Source organism: Neoarius graeffei, chromosome 12 (genome assembly GCF_027579695.1).
Source record: "Neoarius graeffei isolate fNeoGra1 chromosome 12, fNeoGra1.pri, whole genome shotgun sequence".
NCBI classification, from domain to species: domain Eukaryota; kingdom Metazoa; phylum Chordata; class Actinopteri; order Siluriformes; family Ariidae; genus Neoarius; species Neoarius graeffei.
The window spans coordinates 52459018-52480622 of record NC_083580.1 but is presented as its reverse complement, the minus strand read 5'-3'; the positions used below and the strand labels follow the sequence as shown (position 1 = coordinate 52480622).

General features: G+C 40.8%; 1 protein-coding gene across 4 annotated transcripts in view; it reads right to left on the bottom strand.

Moving 5' to 3' along the window:
* Positions 1 to 21605, bottom strand: part of smpd4 (sphingomyelin phosphodiesterase 4) — a 99638-nt gene that overhangs the window by 3160 nt on the left and 74873 nt on the right. For 3 of the 4 annotated variants that reach the window (XM_060935986.1, XM_060935985.1, XM_060935987.1), the window contains 5 exons: positions 14677 to 14777; positions 11736 to 11899; positions 7888 to 8093; positions 6435 to 6662; positions 3250 to 3381 (listed from right to left, as the gene is read on the bottom strand). In XM_060935986.1, the coding sequence (XP_060791969.1) occupies positions 3250 to 3381; positions 6435 to 6662; positions 7888 to 8093; positions 11736 to 11899; positions 14677 to 14777 (831 nt within the window). Of the gene's footprint in view, positions 1 to 3249; positions 3382 to 3415; positions 4351 to 6434; positions 6663 to 7887; positions 8094 to 11735; positions 11900 to 14676; positions 14778 to 21605 lie in introns of those variants that run through there. The other variant, XM_060935988.1, reaches the window with a different exon arrangement.

The following is a 21605-nucleotide window of genomic DNA, read 5'->3' as shown; positions in this document are numbered from 1 at the left end:
GATTGTTTCTTATTTTCCCGTTATTTTAAATTTAAGGGAAATTATTTCACCAAACACCACTAAATAAAAACTCTCAAAAACAGTTTAAGCAAACCCTTGAAAAACACTTAGGAAAAAAAAATGAGTGTATGTGGTACAGACTCCAAACTTGTGGTCATTATCTCCAAACTTCTTAATATCTAGAATCTGTTTATTAATTAATACGCATTTTGAAAAATTATTTATTTCAAGGCCTCCCCCACTGCTTTCTGTCGCTCTGACTACGTCACAGTCACTGTTGCGCTGATTGGTCAGAGCGTTGGCCTATACGCACAGAGACCGTTTGAAAGACAGCGGGTTGTTCCCACCCCCACCCTTCGGAAATGTCTACGGATCGAGGCCAGACTAAATATTCACATTTAGTCTGGCTTGCCAGGCTACACTTTTGCAGTTGTCCTAAAGAAACGGCTTTCACTCTAATAGACGCGGAATTCTTGGGTTTCAGTCACGTGACTTTTCTTAGCGATTTCACTTCCGGTAAAACAGCTGGTGGTTTAGCAAACCAAAATGGCTGCCGTAGTGCAAACAACTAGTGATAACTTATCAGAGTATGTTCGTAATCTAGAAGCCACTGCTCGCTTTAGATATATTCAGAAGATTGCTATGTGCAATGGAATCGACCCCTACAGTCTGGGAAAGAAGGATTTGTCATACGATCTTGAAAACTACCCTTCAGTCGAGTTCCCCGACATCTCGAACTGTCTGGTGTTGCAGACGTCCTTCTACACCGCAAAACAGATGAAAGCGTGGAAGAGTATGGAGGCTTACAACTGTTTTGTATGTGGCTGGGTAAAAGACCTCGGTATCAAGTCGCTGCCGAATGAATCCTGGATTGTCTGTCAGTATAAGTTTTTTTTTTTTTAAAAAGTTTTTCGTTCGCGTCTTTACAACGAAGCGCTGCAAGTTGAAGTGTAAACAAACAGTTGGCTTGATTCTGACTTGTGTTGGCTCTTATCTCTCAGGTAAATCATTCACAAAGATTATCAGAAACCCCTTTAAAGACCTGGATCTTAGTTAAACAAGACGGAGAAGTGATCACGGCATACTGTAACTGTATGGCTGGGGAAGAATCTTGTCACGACCTTCATGCATATGGACTTTATTATTCGTGGTTGTTTTGATCGTGTCCACTTGCTGAAAGACTCGTTGAAAAGACCACTAGGACACGCTGTTAAAGAAAGCGAGACATGCGTTGTTTTCTTTTTTTTTTTTAAAGATATTTTTTGGGCTTTTTTCACCTTTATTGGATAGGACAGTGTAGAGACAGGAAATGAGTGGGAGAGAGAGATGGGAAGGGATCGGGAAATGACCTCGGGTCGGAATCGAACCTGGGTCCCCGGATCTATGGTATGGCGCCTTATCCACCTGAGCCACGACGCCCCCAACATGCGTTGTTTTCAATATGGCGGCCATTGAGTGAGGAGCAAACAAAGAAACAGCTGGGGACTTTAGCGTTTCGTGACCCCCCCCCAAAAAAAGGACTATAAAATTACGACAAATAGCAAGAAAACACTAAGGACAGCTGAGAGGGATACAAACCTTTCACCAAGTGATCACTCTAAACTCGAGCATGCTTCAACTTGGCTCCCTTCGATTTCAGTGAGAGCTTCAAAAGCCACCTTTCTCAACGCCTTTTTGTAAAATCCTGTGTTCGTTCACCCGTTTTTATTAGTTCACGTGGAACCCTGAAGAAACTTTTACCAGTTTCATGGTTTGATCAATTCGAACAACCTAAACCAACGGAAGCGTAAGGCATTTTTCATGCGAGCAATGCACCTTCTCCGTATAAACTCTTTGTCAACTGAGCTTTGGTACAGCACCAGCTAAAGTTTTGAATAACTAATGAAGCGGATGTGACGTCACGTGAAACCCAAGAATTGTGCGACAATAAAATATTCGCTGTGGCTTAAAAACAAGGCCACTTCTCATGGCTGTTCACTTCCTTCATCTACATATCAACTAGCTTAGCACACAGGAACTGTAATTAGACCATTAAATCATCCTATGGTAAAAGTTTATCGTCCAATGGTAGAGCCAAATAAAGTGATAAACCTTACACATATGCAAGCCCAACCCCTAACTTTTTGTCCAAAATTTTAAACCAAACCTAGAGTATATAAACAGAATCAGATGAGAATCTTTTAAAACACTACATTTTGAGTATAGGGTGACTAATCTGAAGAAGTTTACATTTAATTTTAACATTAAGGTTCAAAAACCAATATTAAAGGGCATATTCTGGACGAATTTCTTTTTTTTTTTTTTATATGAAAGTATGTCCCTTTACACACTCATCCAGAAGGGTAATTTTGCACAAGGCCATCTGTCTACAGAAGAAAAAAATAAAATAAAACGCGTCTGGAAAAATCCCAAGGGAGTCTGGAGCCAGATTCGTGACGTCACCTGCGGAAGCGCCAGCAGGCTGCGTGAGCTTTGCTCGGTTTCAGTGCACAGCCTGTGTAGACCAAGCGCTCCCATTTCTCTCTCATTGTCCGGTCTTTTGGGAAACGAGGAGTACTAATCCCATCATGATTGGTGTTGCTACACCCTCCTACGATACATCTGTTAACCATTTTAATAATTACGTGATAACGTTGAAGAAATTTGCAGAAAACCACCAGGTCGTTTTCTCATAAACAAACCAGCGCTGACGTAGGATTCAGAGGGAGGCGTCCCGCAGATGACGTCACGAAAATCAATGTTTCCTGGGAAATCCAAATGCCAAGTTTTTTCAGAGGCGGACCAATTCGCCTCAGATGGCTTGATTTTAACTGAATTTTTCTGGTATTGCGCAAGGTAAAAAAATTGCAGGGAATGCAGAATGTTACAGATATTTGACCGAAGTTTAATATAAAATAGGAGAATTACATTGATCTTGCTCCTGAATTTACCCGTGATATGCACTTTAACCTAGTTAAGGAGACAAAAGTATATATAATCTTGTGGGTGGTAAAAGAGAGCAACTGGACTCTAAACTTGAGCATGCTTCGACTCGGCTCCCTTCAATTTCAGTGAGAGGTTCAAAAGCCACCTTTCTCGACGCCTTTTTGTGAAATCTTGTGTTCGTTCACCCTTTTTTATTCACGGGGAACCCTGACTCTTACCACCCACAGTTACTATGACCTGGATGACTAATGAATCTTCACAGACATATATTATATATAATCTTATACTTTCCAATACATATGTAGAAACTTTATAAATCCTTACCTGCATCCTACCCAGATCTGTGAGCACAGGACCATTTTCACTCTGGATGCAATCAGGCAGCTGTTTTGACTCACCATCATCATCTGTCAAGGTCACATTCGCCATCAGTTGAGTCAGCTGTCCTGAACTCAGCTACAGTGCAGATTTATAAAAAATAAATAAATAAATAAATAAATAGCCCTTTTACAAAATCACTTGTATAAGCTGGAAATTGGAGTGCAAGCACGTAATTAAAATTCATATATATATGGTTTTAGTGCAAGCTATTTGTTACTTATGCTCTTTGGAAGCGTGTATGTAAACTTTTAAAACAGACAACTGTCAATAATCTCTGATTGTTGAATAGCTCATCTGCCGTTTGTTTGTTTAAGCAGGGGAAAAAAAAAAGTCTGGTCCTTTTGCTTACGGATGAATGATAACTCATAACGCTGTAATAGGATGCTAAGATGTTGCGAAATACATTAAGGTTGGCAGGTCTGGGTAAAGAAACTTGCATAAAGAGAGCAGATTTCACATGCAAGCAGCTGCCTGTTACTATCTCAGGCCAAGTTTACATTAGACCGTATCTGTCTCGTTTTCTTCGCGGATGCACTGTCCGTTCACATTAAAACGCCGGGAAACAGGAATCCGCCAGGGTCCACGTATTCAACCCAGTTCGTATCTGATCCGGTGCTGTGTAAACATTGGGATACGAGGAAATGCTGTGCTGAGCTCTAGCTGGCGTCGTCATTGGACAACGTCACTGTGACATCCACCTTCCTGATTCGCTGGCGTTGGTCATGTGACGCGACTGCTGAAAAACGGCGCGGACTTCCGCCTTGTATCACCTTTCATTAAAGAGTATAAAAGTATGCAAATACTGATGCAAATACTGATGCAAATACTGCCCATTGTGTAGTTATGATTGTCTTTAGGCTTGCCATCCTTCTACTTGCAAGTGGTGAGTGACTTGCGCACAGCGGCTCAGTCCCGAATCACAGCTTGTGCACTTCACTCGCGCGCTCTGTAAGCTGCACAGGGCCGGAGTGCGCACCCTCCAGAGGGCACTCGCTGTTCAGGGCGGAGTGATTTGGAGTGCAGGATGCCTGCGGAGCCGAGCCGCTGAGGAGAAATTTACACATTACATTTCAACTTACGTGCCGTCTAATTAGTCATGTGATTAGCGTATCCGTGTATTGGCATTGCTGTGTGCACGCTAATCGTTTTAAAAACGTTAATCTGATGATCCGCTGATACGGTCTAATGTAAACCCCACCTCAGTTTGGTAAATGGACAGAATGTCATCAGTGACTGCTGTTTTACTTTTGGTGAAAGCATATACGCAGAGCCATGGCCTCACTTTTGTTTATAAATGCCTTGAGACCTCAAGAATGGCACAAGAATAGTTTTAAGCATTAACAATAAATCTAATATTGTAATTTTTACGATTAAAGTGATTCATACAGGTAGCGGTCCGAGTGAATGACCTTGACGTCCGTAACGTCACAGCAGGAAGTCTATTGGTCTCATCGCCATTTCCGCTATACTAAAGCACAGAGCTGACTGCAACTCCGATCCTCCATTTTGAGCTAATTTATCGCCATGCCACGTAGATGTGTTGCTGGCGGGTGCAGTGACACGACAGAAGGTGGATTTACGTTGCATTCATGGCCCAAGAATGTTCAAACTGCAAAGATTTGGATGCGTTTTGCAAGAAGTTCACGGGCACATTGGGCACCGACGAAGTGGTCTCTGCTCTGCACATTTTACTAAAGACTCGTACGAAACCTCTGATCTGTTGAAGAGCGTTGGCTATAAGCCCGTACTGAAAGAGGGTGCAGTACCAACAATTAAAGGAAAAGAAAACAAGTATTTATTTATTTTTAAAGCGAGTTCAGTTGCACCAGTTCTCCCGGAGAGTGAGCCGAGGATTGTTAGTAAAACCCGGGACGGAATGGGACATATCGCTCGGGCAGTGACCTCCCCGAGGTTGTTGCCAAAACCGGTGACATCCCGTTCTGTCCTGGGTTTTAGTAATTGCCTGAGCCGAGCAGTAATGGCGGAGTACTCCGTATGGAGAGAATGAGTGGAGCAGCCGTGTGATTTTCTTCACTGGATATCGCTGCCATCTTGCCCTTACGTGGAAGAAGCGAATGAACAGAGAACTGAATGAACAACTGAAAGTCAGATTGTTTCAAAACAATGACTTTGGTCTATAGCTGTAAAAGGCCTCGGCCTTAAAACCCATTACCATGGATGCAAACGGCGCGCCATTTGGCGGATGCCGCCTTTTTCACGGCTGTCTGGGGGACTTGTGTGAATCGCGCAGATCCGATTAGGTTTTTTTTTGGGGGGGGGGGGGGGGGGGGGGGCGCGTTGGAGTGTCTGATTATAATTTCATCAAAGTAAATTGTGTATTAAAATTACTACATAAGCAAATGCCGTTACAGTCCATGAAACATAGGAAGTATGAGAAGAAAACAGTAAATCAGAAAGCTGCGCATGTAAAGCCAATTACGTAACTTGCGTAACTTACGTTGGACTGATGGAAATCCTTGCGCGTGCAGTGAAGTGCAGCCAGCAGCAGATAATGGCGCGCAGCCAATTGGCTTTACATGCGCAGCTTTCTGATTTACTGTTTTCTTCTCATACTTGTACTTCCTATGTTTCATGGACTGTAACGGCATTTGCTTATTTAGTAATTTTAATACAGAATTTACTTTGATGAAATTATAAATCAGACACTCCAACGCCCCCCCCCCCCAAAAAAAACAACTCATCGGATCTGCGCGATTCACACAAGTCCCAGAGACAGCCGTGAAAAAGGCGGCATCCGCCAAAAGGCGCGCCGTTTGCATCCATGCATTACTGCTGTGACGTCACGCACTCAGGGCTCGCTGGCAGCTCGAATGCCAACTTTGGGGTCGATTTTAACTCTCAAAAATAAATATTTTTTAATTCCCATTTATGCAACGTACAAGAGTCAAGGATGGAGATACGATCCACTCAGAAATTTATTGAAAAATAAAGGTTCTGCGTATCTCCTTTAAACAACATGGGTAGTGTTAAAGAAGCACCAATGATGCCTGGAAATTTTTCAGAACAAATTATGGTGAGAATTTAAAACAATAATGAGACTGTTTGACCACATCACCCATCCCAAACAGAACAGAACATACAGGAATGTTTTCTAACTGCACACTGACCCGAAATATCAGACACAGGTAATCCAGGGCCTTGTCCAGAAATTCATGCGTCTTAATGCACCCTCCCATTTCATCAGCCTCTGCTCCATTAAAGGTGGAGTTAGGATCGGAGAAGCCCATGTTGAACCACGACAGGAACGAGCTGCTCGCTGCCACTTCAGCAGACTGATCCGAGATCCGCTTCGCCGTCTGTCGGGCCTGAGCGATGAGTTGTACCAACTTCAACACCTGCAAGTCGTCCAGACACCGAAGATTATATTGGGATCATGTTTGCACAATAATTCATAAGCTATACTTTATGCACAGTTACACCAGAGCACTGTTCAGTTCCTGAATCTAACTGGTTAGAAAAAGTGTTGATTACACTCTAGAACAGAAAGCGGTGACATTGTGACGTTTCCTGTGAAGACGCATTTATTTATTTCGTAATTTTCTGGAAGGAGTCTCCAGTATCAATACAAGTTTCTCAGTGCAGGGAAATGTGTCGTAATTCTTGTCTGTTCTAAATCACACATGCATTAAAGAAACAACAGATAAAAGGTTGACTTATTCCTTTAAAGGAACAGTCCACCGTACTTCCATAATGAAATATGCTCTTATCTGAATTGAGACGAGCTGCTCCGTACCTCTCCGAGCTTTGCGCGACCTCCCAGTCAGTCAGACGCAGTCAGACGCGCTGTCACTCCTGTTAGCAATGTAGCTAGGCTCAGCATGGCCAACGGTATTTTTTGGGGCTGTAGTTAGATACGACCAAACTCTTCCGCGTTTTTCCTGTTTACATAGGTTTATATGACCAGTGACATGAAACAAGTTCAGCTACACAAATTGAAACGTAGCGATTTTCTATGCTATGGAAAGTCCGCACTATAATGACAGGCGTATTAACACCTTCTGCGCGCTTCGGCAGCGCATTGATATCTGAGCTCCGTATCAATGCGCTGCCGAAGCGCGCAGAAGGTGTTAGTACGCCTGTCATTATAGTGCGGACTTTCCATAGCATAGAAAATCGCTACGTTTCAATTTGTGTAACTGAACTTGTTTCATATCACTGGTCATATAAACCTATGTAAACAGGAAAAACGCGGAAGAGTTTGGTCGCATCTAACTACAGCCCCAAAAAATACCGTTGGCCATGCTGAGCCTAGCTACATTGCTAACAGGAGTGACAGCGCGTCTGACTGACTGGGAGGTCGCGCAAAGCTCGGAGAGGTACGGAGCAGCTCGTCTCAATTCAGATAAGAGCATATTTCATTATGGAAGTACGGTGGACTGTTCCTTTAAATGTTTCTATTAAATGTTAGAAATAATAAGCAGATGACAGCATTAGGCTGAAAGAAAATAATGATGACGTACATCGTAACACCTGTTTGTTCCATTGTCAGTGTTTCTGTATATTACTGATGCAAGGAACATAAATTTGCAGTGTAATTATTAACAGTGTCGTTGCACTCACCACTGCACGCAGCTCACTACCAAACATCTGCTTGTACTGGCAGTCTTGTCCTTCCAGACTGTACACGTGACTCTTGACTTTAAAGACAGCATCTGTCCCTGCAGGCTGTCGGGAGGACAGGAAGCTGCCACCGTGTGCAGGAGAGAGGAACACGCGGGTCTGCCGGTGGTGGAGGACGTGCTCGGGTTCGAGGAACAGCTGTTCTCCTAAACGTACAACAGGCAGTATGGCTAACTTGTATTAAATAAGAGCAATTCTAAGGTCTACTAGTAACAAACAAACAATCAGAACATCGTGAAAGTTCTTTTTTTTGGAATTTAATTCAAAAACGTTCATATATCCATCGAGTCAGAGTCCTCGAGCGTCCTCTCCAGTTAGCACACCAACTCGTGGTGTTTGCTTTTCTTCAGACTGTTCAGAAAGGTTTTAAAGCGTCCTCGAACGTTGACACTCCCATTCAAAACCAAAGACATTAAAATTTTGATAACTACACACATTTGCTGGCCCCAAAATGTACACAATGTAAACTTTTTTAATGTATTCATTAAATATTTCACGGCCTTCTTTGTTTTAATTTTGATGATCATGGCTTATAGCGGATGAAAATCAGAAATCCAGTATCTCAAATGATTAGAATATTTCCTAAGATCAACCAAAAGAGGATTTACAATACAGAAATGTCCAACTTCTGAAAAGTATGTTAATTTATGCACCAATATTTGGTTGGGGCTCCTTTACCATGAATTACTGCGTCAATGTGGCGTGGCGGGAAGGCGATCAGCCTGTGGCACTGCTGAAGCCCAGGTTACTTTGATAGCAGCCTTCAGCTCGTCTGTATTCTTGGGTCGGGTGTTTATCATCATCTTCTTGGCAATACCCCATGGATTCTCCATCAGGTTCAGGTCGGGTAAGTTAGCTGGCCAATCAAGCACAGTAATATCATGGTCAGCAAACCATTTGGTAGTAGTTTTGGCACTGTGGGCAGGTGCTAAGTCCTGCTGGAAAAGAAAATCAGCATCTCCATAAAGTTTGTCAGTAGATGGAAATATGAAGTGCTCTAAAATCTCCTGGTAGACGGCTGCGTTGACTTTGGACTTTATAAAACACAGTGGACCAACACCAGCAGACGACATGGAATCCCAAATAATCAGAGACTGCGGAAACTTCACACTGGACTTCAAATACCTTGGATTCTATGTCTCCCCACTCTTCCTCCAGACTCTAGGACCTTGATTTCCAAATGAAATGCAAAATTTACTTTCATCTGAAAAGAGGACTTTGGACCACTGAGCAACAGTCCAGTTCTTTCTCTCCCTAGTCCAGGTAAGATGCTTCCAACACTGTGTCTGGTTCAGGAGTGGCTTGATATTAGGAGTGCAACAGTTTCCTGAAGACATCTGGGTGTGGTGGCTCTTGATGCACTGACACCAGCCTCAGTCCACTCCTTGTGAAGCTCTTCCAAATTCTTGAATCGACTTTTCTTGACAATCCTCTCAAGACTGCGGTCATCCCTGTTGCTTGTGCACCTTTTCCAGCCAACCTTTTCAGCAACAGCCTTCTGTGGCTCACCCTCCTTGGGGAGGGTGTCGATGATCGTCTTTTGGACAACTGTCAAGTCAGCAGTCTTCCCCATGATTGCGACTGTGTGTACTGAACTAGACCGAGAGATACACTGCATTTATACTGTTTTACTCAACCTTGAAATTAAAAGACTAATATTTTGAGATCCGTAGTTTTTTTTGTGCTGTAGGCCATAATTATCAAAATTAAAATAGAACAATCCTTGAAACATTTTTGCTTGCGTGTAATGACTAGAATATATAAAATTGTCACCTTTTTAAATAACTGACAAAATATTCTAATTTTTGGAAATACACTAGTAAAAGAGAACCTTAAAGAAAGAATCCAAAAGGTTCAGTAATTAAAGGAACGGTTCAGCTATAAATGATAAGGTAGCTATATTTATAGGTAGTCGAATGATCTGTTAATAACCTTGACCGAGCTCAATCGGAACAGAGTAAACCAAGAGAGTCATGATGAGTAATAAAACAGTTGTTTAAGAAAACTGTTCATGTTGCAGTTTTGCATTTAGTATTCACCTAATATGTACACTATTTAAAAATAATTTAACCTCCTAAGACCCAAGCTGTTTTTTTTACATGCATTTTTTATTTCTTTTTGCCATTTGGGCTTATTAGAACCTGATTAGAATAAAAACTAAGCATCATCTTTGATAAGATGTACTTTTTGAGAAAAAGTATGTCCACATATGTGGATTCTTGTTCTGAATTTCTAAAAAGTGCTGTCCACGTATGTGACAACTAGGCCCTAGGAGGTTAAAAAAGGTGGGGTGTTCTTTGGGGCACTTCAATTACTTCTTGTGAAATTATTCCTAGACACTGGTGTTTAAAGTGCATATCCTGGACCAAATTCGTTTTTTTTTTTTTATATGAAAGTATGTCCCTTTCACACTCATCCAGAAGGGTAATTTTGCGCAAGGTCATCTGTCTACAGCAGAAAAAAATAAAATAACAAAACGCGTCTGGAAAAATCCCAAGGGAGTCTGGAGCCAGATTCGTGACGTCACCTGCGGAAGCGCCAGCATAGCATCTTGCCAGCATAGCATCTTGCTGCTGAGTTTTGAATGTACTGCAGGCGATTGAGCAATGTGGCAGGGAGACCATAAAAGAGAGAATTGCAAAAGTCAAGACGAGAAAAAATAAATGCATTGACCAACATATAGGCATCAGTTTCCAAAAGAAAAGGGCGGAGACGTGCAATATTGCGGAGGTGAAAGAAAGCATTCTTAGTAATTAGTTTAAGATGGGGTTCAAACGTAAGGCTGGAGTCAAAGAGAACTCCAAGGTTTTTTATAACTTGGGAAGGATGAATAGACACACCATCTACATCAATAGTAAAACTGGAGAAATTCTGAACCTGTCTTTTGATAACGAAGAAATTTGCAGAAAACCACCAGGTCGTTTTCTCATAAACAAACCAGCGCTGACGTAGGATTCAGAAGGAGGCGTCCCGCACGCGACGTCACGAAAATCAATGTTTGCCAGGAAATCCAAATGCCAAGTTTTTTCAGAGGCGGACCAATTCACCTCAAATGGCTTGATTTCAACTGAATTTTTCTGGTATTGCGCAAGGTAAAAAAAAAAAAAAAATTAGAGAATGCAGAATGTTATAGATATTTGACCAAAGTTTAATATAAGATAGGAGAATTACATTGATCTTGCTCCTGAATTTATCCGTGATAGGCACTTTAATGCTAGTACTTTTAGAAGTAAAAGCATTATCCTGATGGATAACACGCACTTCTTCCTGAATCTTGGGCAAGTATATGAAATGCTGGGAATGTGTGTTACTTCGCCACAAACCTTTCTTCAGTGTTAAAAAAAAAAAAAAAAAAAATCAAATTTGGATGAGGTTTGGCAGAGATGAAAATAATTTGAAATTCTTTAAAAATACAAGCAGTGTGATTAAAAAGCATGGCGCACACACATTTTCATAAAATAAACAGAACAAGCCAATATTAAAAAATAAAATAAGGTAAATATAGAAAATCAACATCATCAAATTACTTCTAATCTCAACCTTTAAACTTCAGACCACACCCCCTACCGGAATCTCATGCTAGAGTGCAGAAACACCCAACTATGTGCTGAGAAAGAAATATAGAGCTAGTACATCTGTTTTTACCTCTGATGTCATTTTGCCATGTTTATACACATATTTACATACAGTATATTCAATTACATGTTTGACATAATGGATATTTCCTTTTTTCCCCCCCTTTCCAAAGAGCTCCTATAATGTGCTGTAATTTAAATCCTGATGCTTACCTTTCTGAATCATCTCCGCAAGGTTTGGTTGTGCAAAGACTTTGGCAACCCTAAATACCATCAGTGCATTTTTGGCATTAATGAGGTCTGTGCGTAAAGCCCGATTAAGGAAACCCTGGAACAGCTTTGTGTACATCAGAAGATTTTCCTGTACAAAGGAAGCCCTGTGAAAGTAAAAGCTGGTTAGGCCAAAGATGTGATATACTGTACATCAGATAAATCTGCATTCCCCATAATGTCTTTGCTGTCCCTAAAACAGCACTTCAGTGCCCCCTACTGCTGTATAACTCGGACCATGCAGGCCTGATACCAAGCCTCAACGCCGGGCATTGCCCAAATCCCTGATTTACCAGACCAAGATGCTCGGGCAGAAATGTTTTAGCGAGTTAGGACCGTTCGGGCACACCTACGGTCAGCTTCTTTAACCTCCTAAGGCCCAAGCTGTTTTTTTACATGCATTTTTTTTTATTTCTCTTTGCTATTTGGGCTTATTAGAACCTGATTAGAATAAAAACTAAGCATCATCTTTTGATAAGATGTACTTTTAGAGAAAAAGTATTGTCCACATATGTGGATTCTTGTTCCGAATTTCTAAAAAGTGCTGTCCACGCATGTGACCGCTAAGCCCTAGGAGGTTAAGCACAAAAATGATTTGAGCGAGTACATTACAAAAAACAAGACGTATTAACCAGCATCCTCGCCTCCCCATGACTGCCATTTTGGGTTTTTCTTCCCGATTTGTAACAGCGATATTGATTGGCTCGCTTCAGGCGTGCGTGCGCATTTGCGCTTTTCATCACTACAAGTGGTTGCTGGTGCCCTCTACGCTTTCCCAGGTTGACTTCAGGACGTCCACATACATATGAGTGATTCCACGCTTATGGGTACTGAAATGGGGACATGAACTTATTTTTAAAAATTCACCTAAAACCATTTCTTTTTTTTACCATCAGGTCACAAAACATGTAATCTTTAATGAATGATATGTTAAAAGATAACTTTAATTTTCTGAGATGTAATAAAAACATTTATATGCCAAAGTCAGAACGTAACAGAAGTGTTGTGGACATATATATTCTCAATTTTAACAATGTAGAATTACTTTTTGAAACATAGGAAGGTGATGTTTTAGCAAATATAATTAATAAACATGTGTAGTAGAATAAACATACACATTCTTTCAATAAGATTAACATGGTATATAGCTAGATCGTAATTAATTTGTAACAGACGCGAGATGGACAATCGTAACAGAAGTAATGTAACAGACATCATTTTGGAACTCATAGGCTTGACTTTGGCATATAAATATGTTTTTATTACATCTCAGAAAATTAAAGTTATCTTTTAAAATGGGCGGCACGGTGGCGTAGTGGTTAGCGCTGTCGCCTCACAGCAAGAAGGTCCGGGTTCGAGCCCCGGGGCCGGCGAGGGCCTTTCTGTGTGGAGTTTGCATGTTCTCCCCGTGTCCGCGTGGGTTTCCTCCGGGTGCTCCGGTTTCCCCCACAGTCCAAAGACATGCAGGTTAGGTTAACTGGTGACTCTAAATTGACCGTAGGTGTGAATGTGAGTGTGAATGGTTGTCTGTGTCTATGTGTCAGCCCTGTGATGACCTGGCGACTTGTCCAGGGTGTACCCCGCCTTTCGCCCGTAGTCAGCTGGGATAGGCTCCAGCTTGCCTGCGACCCTGTAGAAGGATAAAGCGGCTAGAGATAATGAGATGAGATCTTTTAACATATCATTCATTAAAGATTACATGTTTTGTGACCTGATGGTAAAAAAAGAAATGGTTTTAGGTGAATAAGTTCATGTCCCCATTTCAGTACCCATAAGCGTGGAATCACTCATATGTAAAAAAGCTAGTGGCAAGTACATTCAGTGAATGGAAAGACATGCTTTTGTGTCTCAAATAGTAAACTACACCCTCTACAGTACTGTAAATATATATATCATTTACATAGTGAATTATCCCATAAATAAATACATCTTACTCCATTTATCATTTGACATTGGCCCATCAGGCATGTGAAGATGATTGGGGGGTTGGAATGATGGATGGAAATTATTATTTATCATCATTTTTTTGGCAAACTGAATAAGACAAGACAGTACTGCAGTACAGACTCCTGTTTGATAATGTTTTTAGTTTTATAATTCATCTTTGCAATATTGCTAGTCATTGTTACAGGCAAAAAGTGTGTTTTGCGTCCTAAACTCTACATAAAAAGATGTATTATGTACCATGTATGTAAATCTTAAATACATGATATTGATTTATGTTTCATGTTTTCAGGGCTTGTCTTGTTCTTCTGTTGCAGAAATAAATGTTTTTTTAAAAAACACGTACTTTTGTCTAAAGAACTCAATGATACCCCTAGAAAACACATCAGTATTGCCTTGAAGTATTACTTGAAAACTTGCCGAAATACCGCAAAATTTTAGGGCAAAAGGAGATTCAAGTGGGGGGGCAAATTTTTTTTGAGGCCATTTAAAGCCTAGGTCACAACCGGACGTACGATTTTCTGGCCGTGCGATTTTTGGCGTTTCCCAAATCGCTGTGTTTTTTTGTTCGTGGAGAAAGACGCACGTTGGCTGTAAGTTTGTCTTGCAACCTGAAAAAAACGTAAGCGCCCGTAGAGTTTGTTTGACATGACAAAGAACCTCTGCGGCCGGTCTGCGGCTCGAAAATCAGCACATCACACACGCGCCCTCCGTGCGTTTCTTGCGTTTTTTTGCACGTAGACTGGCCGTAGGAGCACGTACGGCCGGTTGCGACCGAGGCATAAGGTGTCAAAAGTTAACATTGAGGCCTGGATACTGAGGAAAGAAAGAAAAGGAGGAAAAAAAAAAAAAAGAAAAAAAAAAACCAAAAATGTATCTACATCCTTGTAAAGTAACAATTACATATGGACGTTATTTTCAGTGCGTGTCCAGAAATTACCACTTATCAGGTACTGATCTGCTCGGAGTCTCTGCCTTTGGATTGTTTTTCTCTCCTGTGTACCTCCAGGGCTGGATATAACTCAACCACGTTTCTAAAACCTGAAAAAACACAGCAAAATGATTATAGCATAAACTTAGAAATTGTAATCAAAATCATATATGAGTAGTGTAAATTATATGATGAATTTTCCATGCTTTAAAATGGTGCCATGTGTAAGAATTTAAGTTTAAAACGTTAAAAAAAAAAAGTAACCAAAATCAATAGAATGTGAAGAAACAACAGTTTTGATGCATCAAAAAAAAAAAGTGGGGTCGGGTGTCCTTTGGGGCACTTCAACTGCTTCTTGTGAAATTATTCCCAGACACTGGTGTTTAATGCTAACACTTTTAGAAGATTAGTAAAAGCATTATAAATGATGGATATGCGCACATATCCAATGTGTACTTCTTCCTGAATCTTGGGCAAGTATGAAATGCTCAGTAAAAACCAATTATGCAAAGTAGTATTTAATGAGCATGAATTATGCTAATTAGGTAAAAACCAGGACACTCAAAAAAAAAAGTAACAAAGGCCCACTTTACACGGGGACGGTATAAAACAAAAACGCAAAAGTCCGTTTTTGTTCTCACTTTTTTCCGCGTCTACACGACCGTTTTCAAGGAGGAAATCTGCGTCTATACGGTGACACATAAATGTCTCCGCTATGTCTGCACGCATGCGCAACGTCTTCTGTCTTGTCTGATCTGCACATCTGCGCTGCTGTTCTGTCAAGTTATCCTACCAAGCCTACTACACATGCGCGAAATCCAGGAGGGTAGGAAAATTTAACAGTAGTTTTGTCCCACCGATCAGCTGGGCTGATAGAAAATCGGTGAGAATTTCACGCATTTGCCGATTTTTATGTTTTGTGCGTATTGGTCGAGTCTTTGGCCGAGTCAAATAATTTGTAATGACTTATTTTGAATAATAAAACGGTCTGTATGAGAACTTGCTAGGATAACTTTACAGAACACCGGTCCGGCTGAGGTACTGTAGTGCTCGAGGGAGGAGCAGGAGCAAACCGAAACTCTTTTAATCTGCCTTTATTAAGTAACACTCACTCTTGTTTCGGTGAAGAAGAGAAAAGGCAGTGTCCATCTCAGCAAAATAAACCCGTTCGGCTGCTAGTTTTGTTTTCAGTCTCGGGTTTATGGTTTCACGAGCGGCTTGAATAGGCGGCGCGCGCGTGCGTGCGTGTAACTTGGCGACACCAAACTGAGGAGCTCCAGCTGGGCGGGTGAGCAGGAAAACACATCTACTGCATTAAAACACAGAGCAGCTTGAAGGTCTGTTGGATCGATGTAATCAGACATGCACTTACTTTTTTTTTTGGATAGGACAGTGTAGAGAGACAGGAAATGAGTGGGAGAAAGAGACAGGGAGGGATCGGGAAATGACCTCGGGTCGGAACCGAACCTGGGTCCCCGGATTTTATGGTATGATGCCTTAGCCATCTGAGCCACGACACCCCCACTTACTTTCTTACTTCCCGGGCTGGCATGTACAGTATATGACACATGTATGACGTAAACGCGTACCCGACGTGAGCAGATCCGAGCAGAGTTTCGCGTATTGGGTAGTTTAGACGGATACGCAATGGGGGGCGTTTTTAAACTTATCCACTTTGGAAGGCGTTTTCAATTTTATCCGTTTTTCAGCCTCGGAAACGCCGTCCTCGTGTAAACGAAAGGCACTTCTGATAAAATATTTAGTCGTTTTTACCCGACAGCGTCCTCGTGTAAACGGGCCCAAAAGCTTATTTCTAAGTCCCTCTTTGTGCTCAGTATGACTTTGTATTTCTCAAAAGTAGGCCCTACTAGTGTTATGAAAGAATATAAATGATTATTTCAATTAATATTCACAGCTTTCAAGGCGAACCTCGAAAAAACTGTGTGAGCCACATCCAATAAACATTTCCAATTAACTGAACTGAAATTGACACTCGCATTTCTGACTTCTGGTTTTTTAAAATATCATTCCGACCACTAAGATCTCAATATTTTTCATCAAAACAATGACCGTTATATTCTAAAATAGTTATTTATTTACATGAATCGGTTTGATTTGAAAAAATAATGTAGGTAAAGCTATGAAAGCTCAACCTAAAGTCTCCCGTGAATCATAACATCAAAACTAGCTGATGGAAATTTTTGCTGAATACTTCATCAGAAACAGTGCAAGAGAGAGAGTGCCTGACCGCTTTCCCGTGACTCAAAAAGCACCGGCAGTTTCCTGACGTCCCGCGAGCAGAGAGTGGACTCTGTTGTACCAACGTCAACCTGCCGTTATTCCCAAAGTACTGAACAGATCTTAATGAGAAATTTCTTTGGAAAGCAGAGATGAGCTTTTTAATGATAGGATTCATGTTAGAAAATATTCAAGAGATAAGCAATGACAGATTTGAAAACTTAGATCAGCGTCTGCATGCACAATTTCACAGTACGTGCATATTAATATATTTATACATACAGTGGGGAAACAAGTATTTGATCCCTTGCTGATTTTGTTGGTTTGGCCACTAATAAAGACTCGATCAGTCTGTAATATTAATGGTAGGTGTAGTCTAACATGCTGAGACAGAATATCACAAAGAAAATCAAGAAATCGACTTTAAAGAATTTGTATTAATTTATTTGCATTTTATTGAGGAAAATAAGTATTTGAACCCTCTTGCCAAAAGGACTTAGTACTTTGTGGCAAACCCCTTATTAGCAAGCACAGAGGTCAGACGTTTTTTTTGTAGTTGATGACCAGGTTTCTGCACATATTAGGAGGAATTTTGGTCCACGCTTCTTTGCAAATGACCTCTAAATCATCAAGATTCCATGGCTGTCGCTTGGCAACTCTGAGCTTCAGCTCTCTCCATAGATTTTCGATAGGATTCAGGTCCGGAGACTGGCTGGGCCACTCCATGACCTTGATATGTTTCTTCTTCAGCCATTCCTTGGTTGCCTTGGCTGTATGCTTTGGGTCATTATCCTGCTGGAAGACCCATCCACGACCCAGTTTAAGCTTCCTGGCAGAGGGAAGGAGGTTTTCACTTAGGATTTTACGGTACATGGCTCCATCCATCCTACCATTGATATGGTGAAGTAGCCCTGTGCAGAAAAACACCCCCAAAGCATAATGTTACCACCTCCATGCTTGACAGTGGGGATGGTGTTCTTGGGGTCATAAGCAGCATGTCTCTCCCTCCAGACACGATGGGTTGAATTGATGCCAAAGAACTCAATTTTGGTCTCATCTGACCATAACACCTTCTCCCAGTCACTCTCCAAGTCATTCAGATGTTCATTGGCAAAGTTCAGGCGGGCCTGCACATGTGCTTTCTTAAGCAGGGGTACTTTGCGAGCACTGCAAGATGTTAGACCATTGCGGTGTAAAGTGTTACCAACTGTTTGCTTGGTGACTGTGATCCCAGCTGCTTTAAGATCATCCACTAACTCTGCCCGTGTTGTATTAGGTCTATTTCTCACCGTTCTCATGATCCTGGAAACCCCACGAGGTGAGATCTTGTTTGGAGCCCCAGACCTAGGTCGATTGATGATCATGTTGTGAGTCTTGTACTTGCGCACAATTGCACCAACAGTTGTCACCTTAACGCCCAGCTTCTTGCTAATGGTTTTGTAGCCCATACCGGTCTTGTGCAGGTCTACAATCTTCTCCCTTAAATCCACAGAAAGCTCTTTAGTCTTTCCCATGTTGGAGAGTTTGGAGTCTGACAAACTGATTGATTCTGTGGCCAGGTGGCTTTTATACAAGTCATTAGTGATATCAGGTGTCTTCAGTTTAGGTGACAAGGTAATTTGGAGAGTCTAACTTGTCTGTATTAACAAGAACTCTTGATGGTTACTAGGGGATCAAATACTTCTTTTTCTCAATAAAATACAAATAAATTAATATAGATATTTAAAAGTTATTTTCTGGATTTTCTTTTTGATATTCTGTCTCCACGTTAGAATACACCTACCATGGGGGCATCGTGGCTCAGGTGGATAAGGCGCCATACCATAAATCCGGGGACCCGGGTTCGATTCCGGCCCGAGGTCATTTCCCGATCCCTCCCCGCCTCTCCCTCCCGCTTGTTTCCTGTCTCTGCGCTGTCCTATCCAATAAAGGTGCAAAAAGCCCAAAAAAATATCGTTTAAAAAAAAAAAAATAATAATAATACACCTACCATTAAAATTACAGACTGATCAAGTCTCTCTTAGTGGGTAAACCAACAAAATCAGCAAGGGATCAAATACTTGTTTTCCCCACCGTATATAAAAAAATGTATTTATTTTTCTCAGCGATTTCAGCGTATCAGGGAATTCAGCGCAATGTTTCCTTACCTTAGCATGCATGCATACATACGTACAGCCTAAACATGGAGTTCCTGATAAGTGTAAAATGTATTAAAGAATCCCACTTTTTTTTTTTTAAAGCAAATTAAAAAAAAAAAAAAAGTGCTGGATAAAAACTCCTCTCTCTTACGTAAGTAAAGACAAATTTAGTTGTCTGGTGGTCAAGTGTTTATGAGATACATTGCTGTGGACTTACGATCGGGTTCCCTATGGTTGTAAAAGCCATCAAAAATCAGGTCGATGCTTTACCATATTCTCATAAATATGGAACTGCACACTGCTATAAATTCACACTCGGCTTTAAGCGGTCACTAGTCTACATATAGACCATATAAACTATTATGCCACATTGCAGGTCTATACCTATATTCACACACACAAACAGGCTTTATAGCTAACGTGGACACAGAGTTTCTACATATAATGGGTTGTTTACCAATTTGTGAGTTCTCCATCTGGTGGTGGTCCTCTCACATGCCTGGCTATCATAACCTGTATATAGCCCATTTCCAGTGCAGTCTTGTGTGCAACATACATTTCCAAACTGGGTTTATCCGTGAAACAATTCAATGACTGTAGTATATCACATAAAAGTTTGTGCTCTTTTCAAACACATTCAGTGTCAGTTTTCTGCTTGGCACACTTTCCACATCAGCACCAGATAGCTGCCAAACCCTCTGACCTGCCTTCCTGACTTTGCACTTACAAAGCACTACCGATTTCATCTGATGAGGTGCTGCTGAAATCATTTCCCAGGTGCAGATAGTCCTTTTTCCAAGGTTCATACAGATATCCCGTTTCTCTGCTGTTCATACGGACTTGAAGATAACTTTCATCTGACTAAATCCAGGCTAACAAGCATGTTTACATCGGCTACACTTCACTTCCAGTACCTGGCTATCAACTACTTGACGTCACATCCTCGGCAACATATTGGTTGCCCATGTGCAAAAAACGTGAGATGGTTTTGGACTTTTAAGCACTCAAAACGACTTATGATAGCTAATCAGGTGGCTCCACTTGTATGCGTTATTATAATTCAGGCTTGTACTGTCAATGTTTAAATGCTGGCCCGATACCCTTTAAACCCCCACACACACACACCCACCCCTGCTTTTACTTTGGACACTTATTACTTGCTGCCTGATATAAACCCTGTCTTCTATTAATTTGTTTGGCAATTCTATTGCGCAAAAAAAAGGGCTATTTTGAGTTGAGAGAGTAAAATTTGGATTTGGAGTGGGAGTAAAATTACAGAATAATTATGTAACACAGTAAGAGAGTTTGTTGTGGCTCTGAATAAAATAGTACAAGAGTTAATTTCAAGACACACTGAATAGTCAAATACCACCGCACAAAGTAAAATAATTACACTGAATTGACTCTTTGGATAGAGCTGTTTTTCCAAGGTAACTTTTACTCTTTTCAGAGGGGGACAAAATGTTATCTGGCATAGAGTAAAATTTTCTTCAATTTGAGTAAATTTTACTCAGGCAAATTTCCTGTGTAATCTTTGCGTGCTTCTTGAGCGAACAAAATGCGCACCGGCGCTTGTTTGCTCTCTCTTCTTCTTCTGGCACTAATGATTTTGACATACTCTGATGTCAATTTCAACAAATCTAAGCAGTATTTTCAAAGTCAGATGACTTTTTTTTTTGTATTCAGTGACAATAACATCCATGTAGTATGTATGTCACGATTTACAGATGAAAGTGGAGCAAAGAAAAAAAATCCTGAACTTTTGAAAGTCAAACTAAGATTGGGGGGGGGCAACGTCCCCCGAAAAATTTTTAATAACACGCAAAACCCTGCATTCTAGTACTTATTTTCACTAAAACAAGTTATAACTTTTAAGCCTTTTTCTTTCATGTACATTAATGATTAACATGTCAAAAATATCAAATTTAATTCCCCTAGTTAATGAGTAATTTTCAGGAGTGCATTTAGAAAACGCGGTGATTTTCCTGCGACACAGTTCATTACTTTGAAAAAATCAGACAGTTGAAGGTAAACTCAGCAAAATCCCAAAACAGTGCTGTTAAAAAGTAAAGGTCTGTTAGAGTTTCTAAGGCTTTCAGGTTTCAGTGTTGGGGACACTGAGCCTCGTTTATCAATCTTTTAGTAGAGTTGTGCGTTTGCAGAAGCTAAAGTGAACTAAACATTTCCAATTCAGATTTATGCGAGTTGAAGCCAATTGTTCACATTAGTTCATATTGTCTGTAAATTTAAACACCAATGAATACCACATTTCTCATATAAATCAGGGGTGTAGCTAGGATTTTTCAGGGTGTGTGTGTATGTATCTCTGTCACACACTGACTGGCAGCCTGAGTACATTATGTAACAAAAAATAATTACCATTGCTAGTTTTAGGCAGCTTAGAAACGGGCTCTTCCATTATTGCTGTTTCTTCCATGTTTTCTTGATACGGCACTAAAACTTAGCTTCGAAGCCACAAAATGCAACTTTGATGGGAAAAAATGTATAATAAATTGCTTACCTCTCTTCACGTCGAAAGAAGGAGGAAAGTTTTGCTTGTTT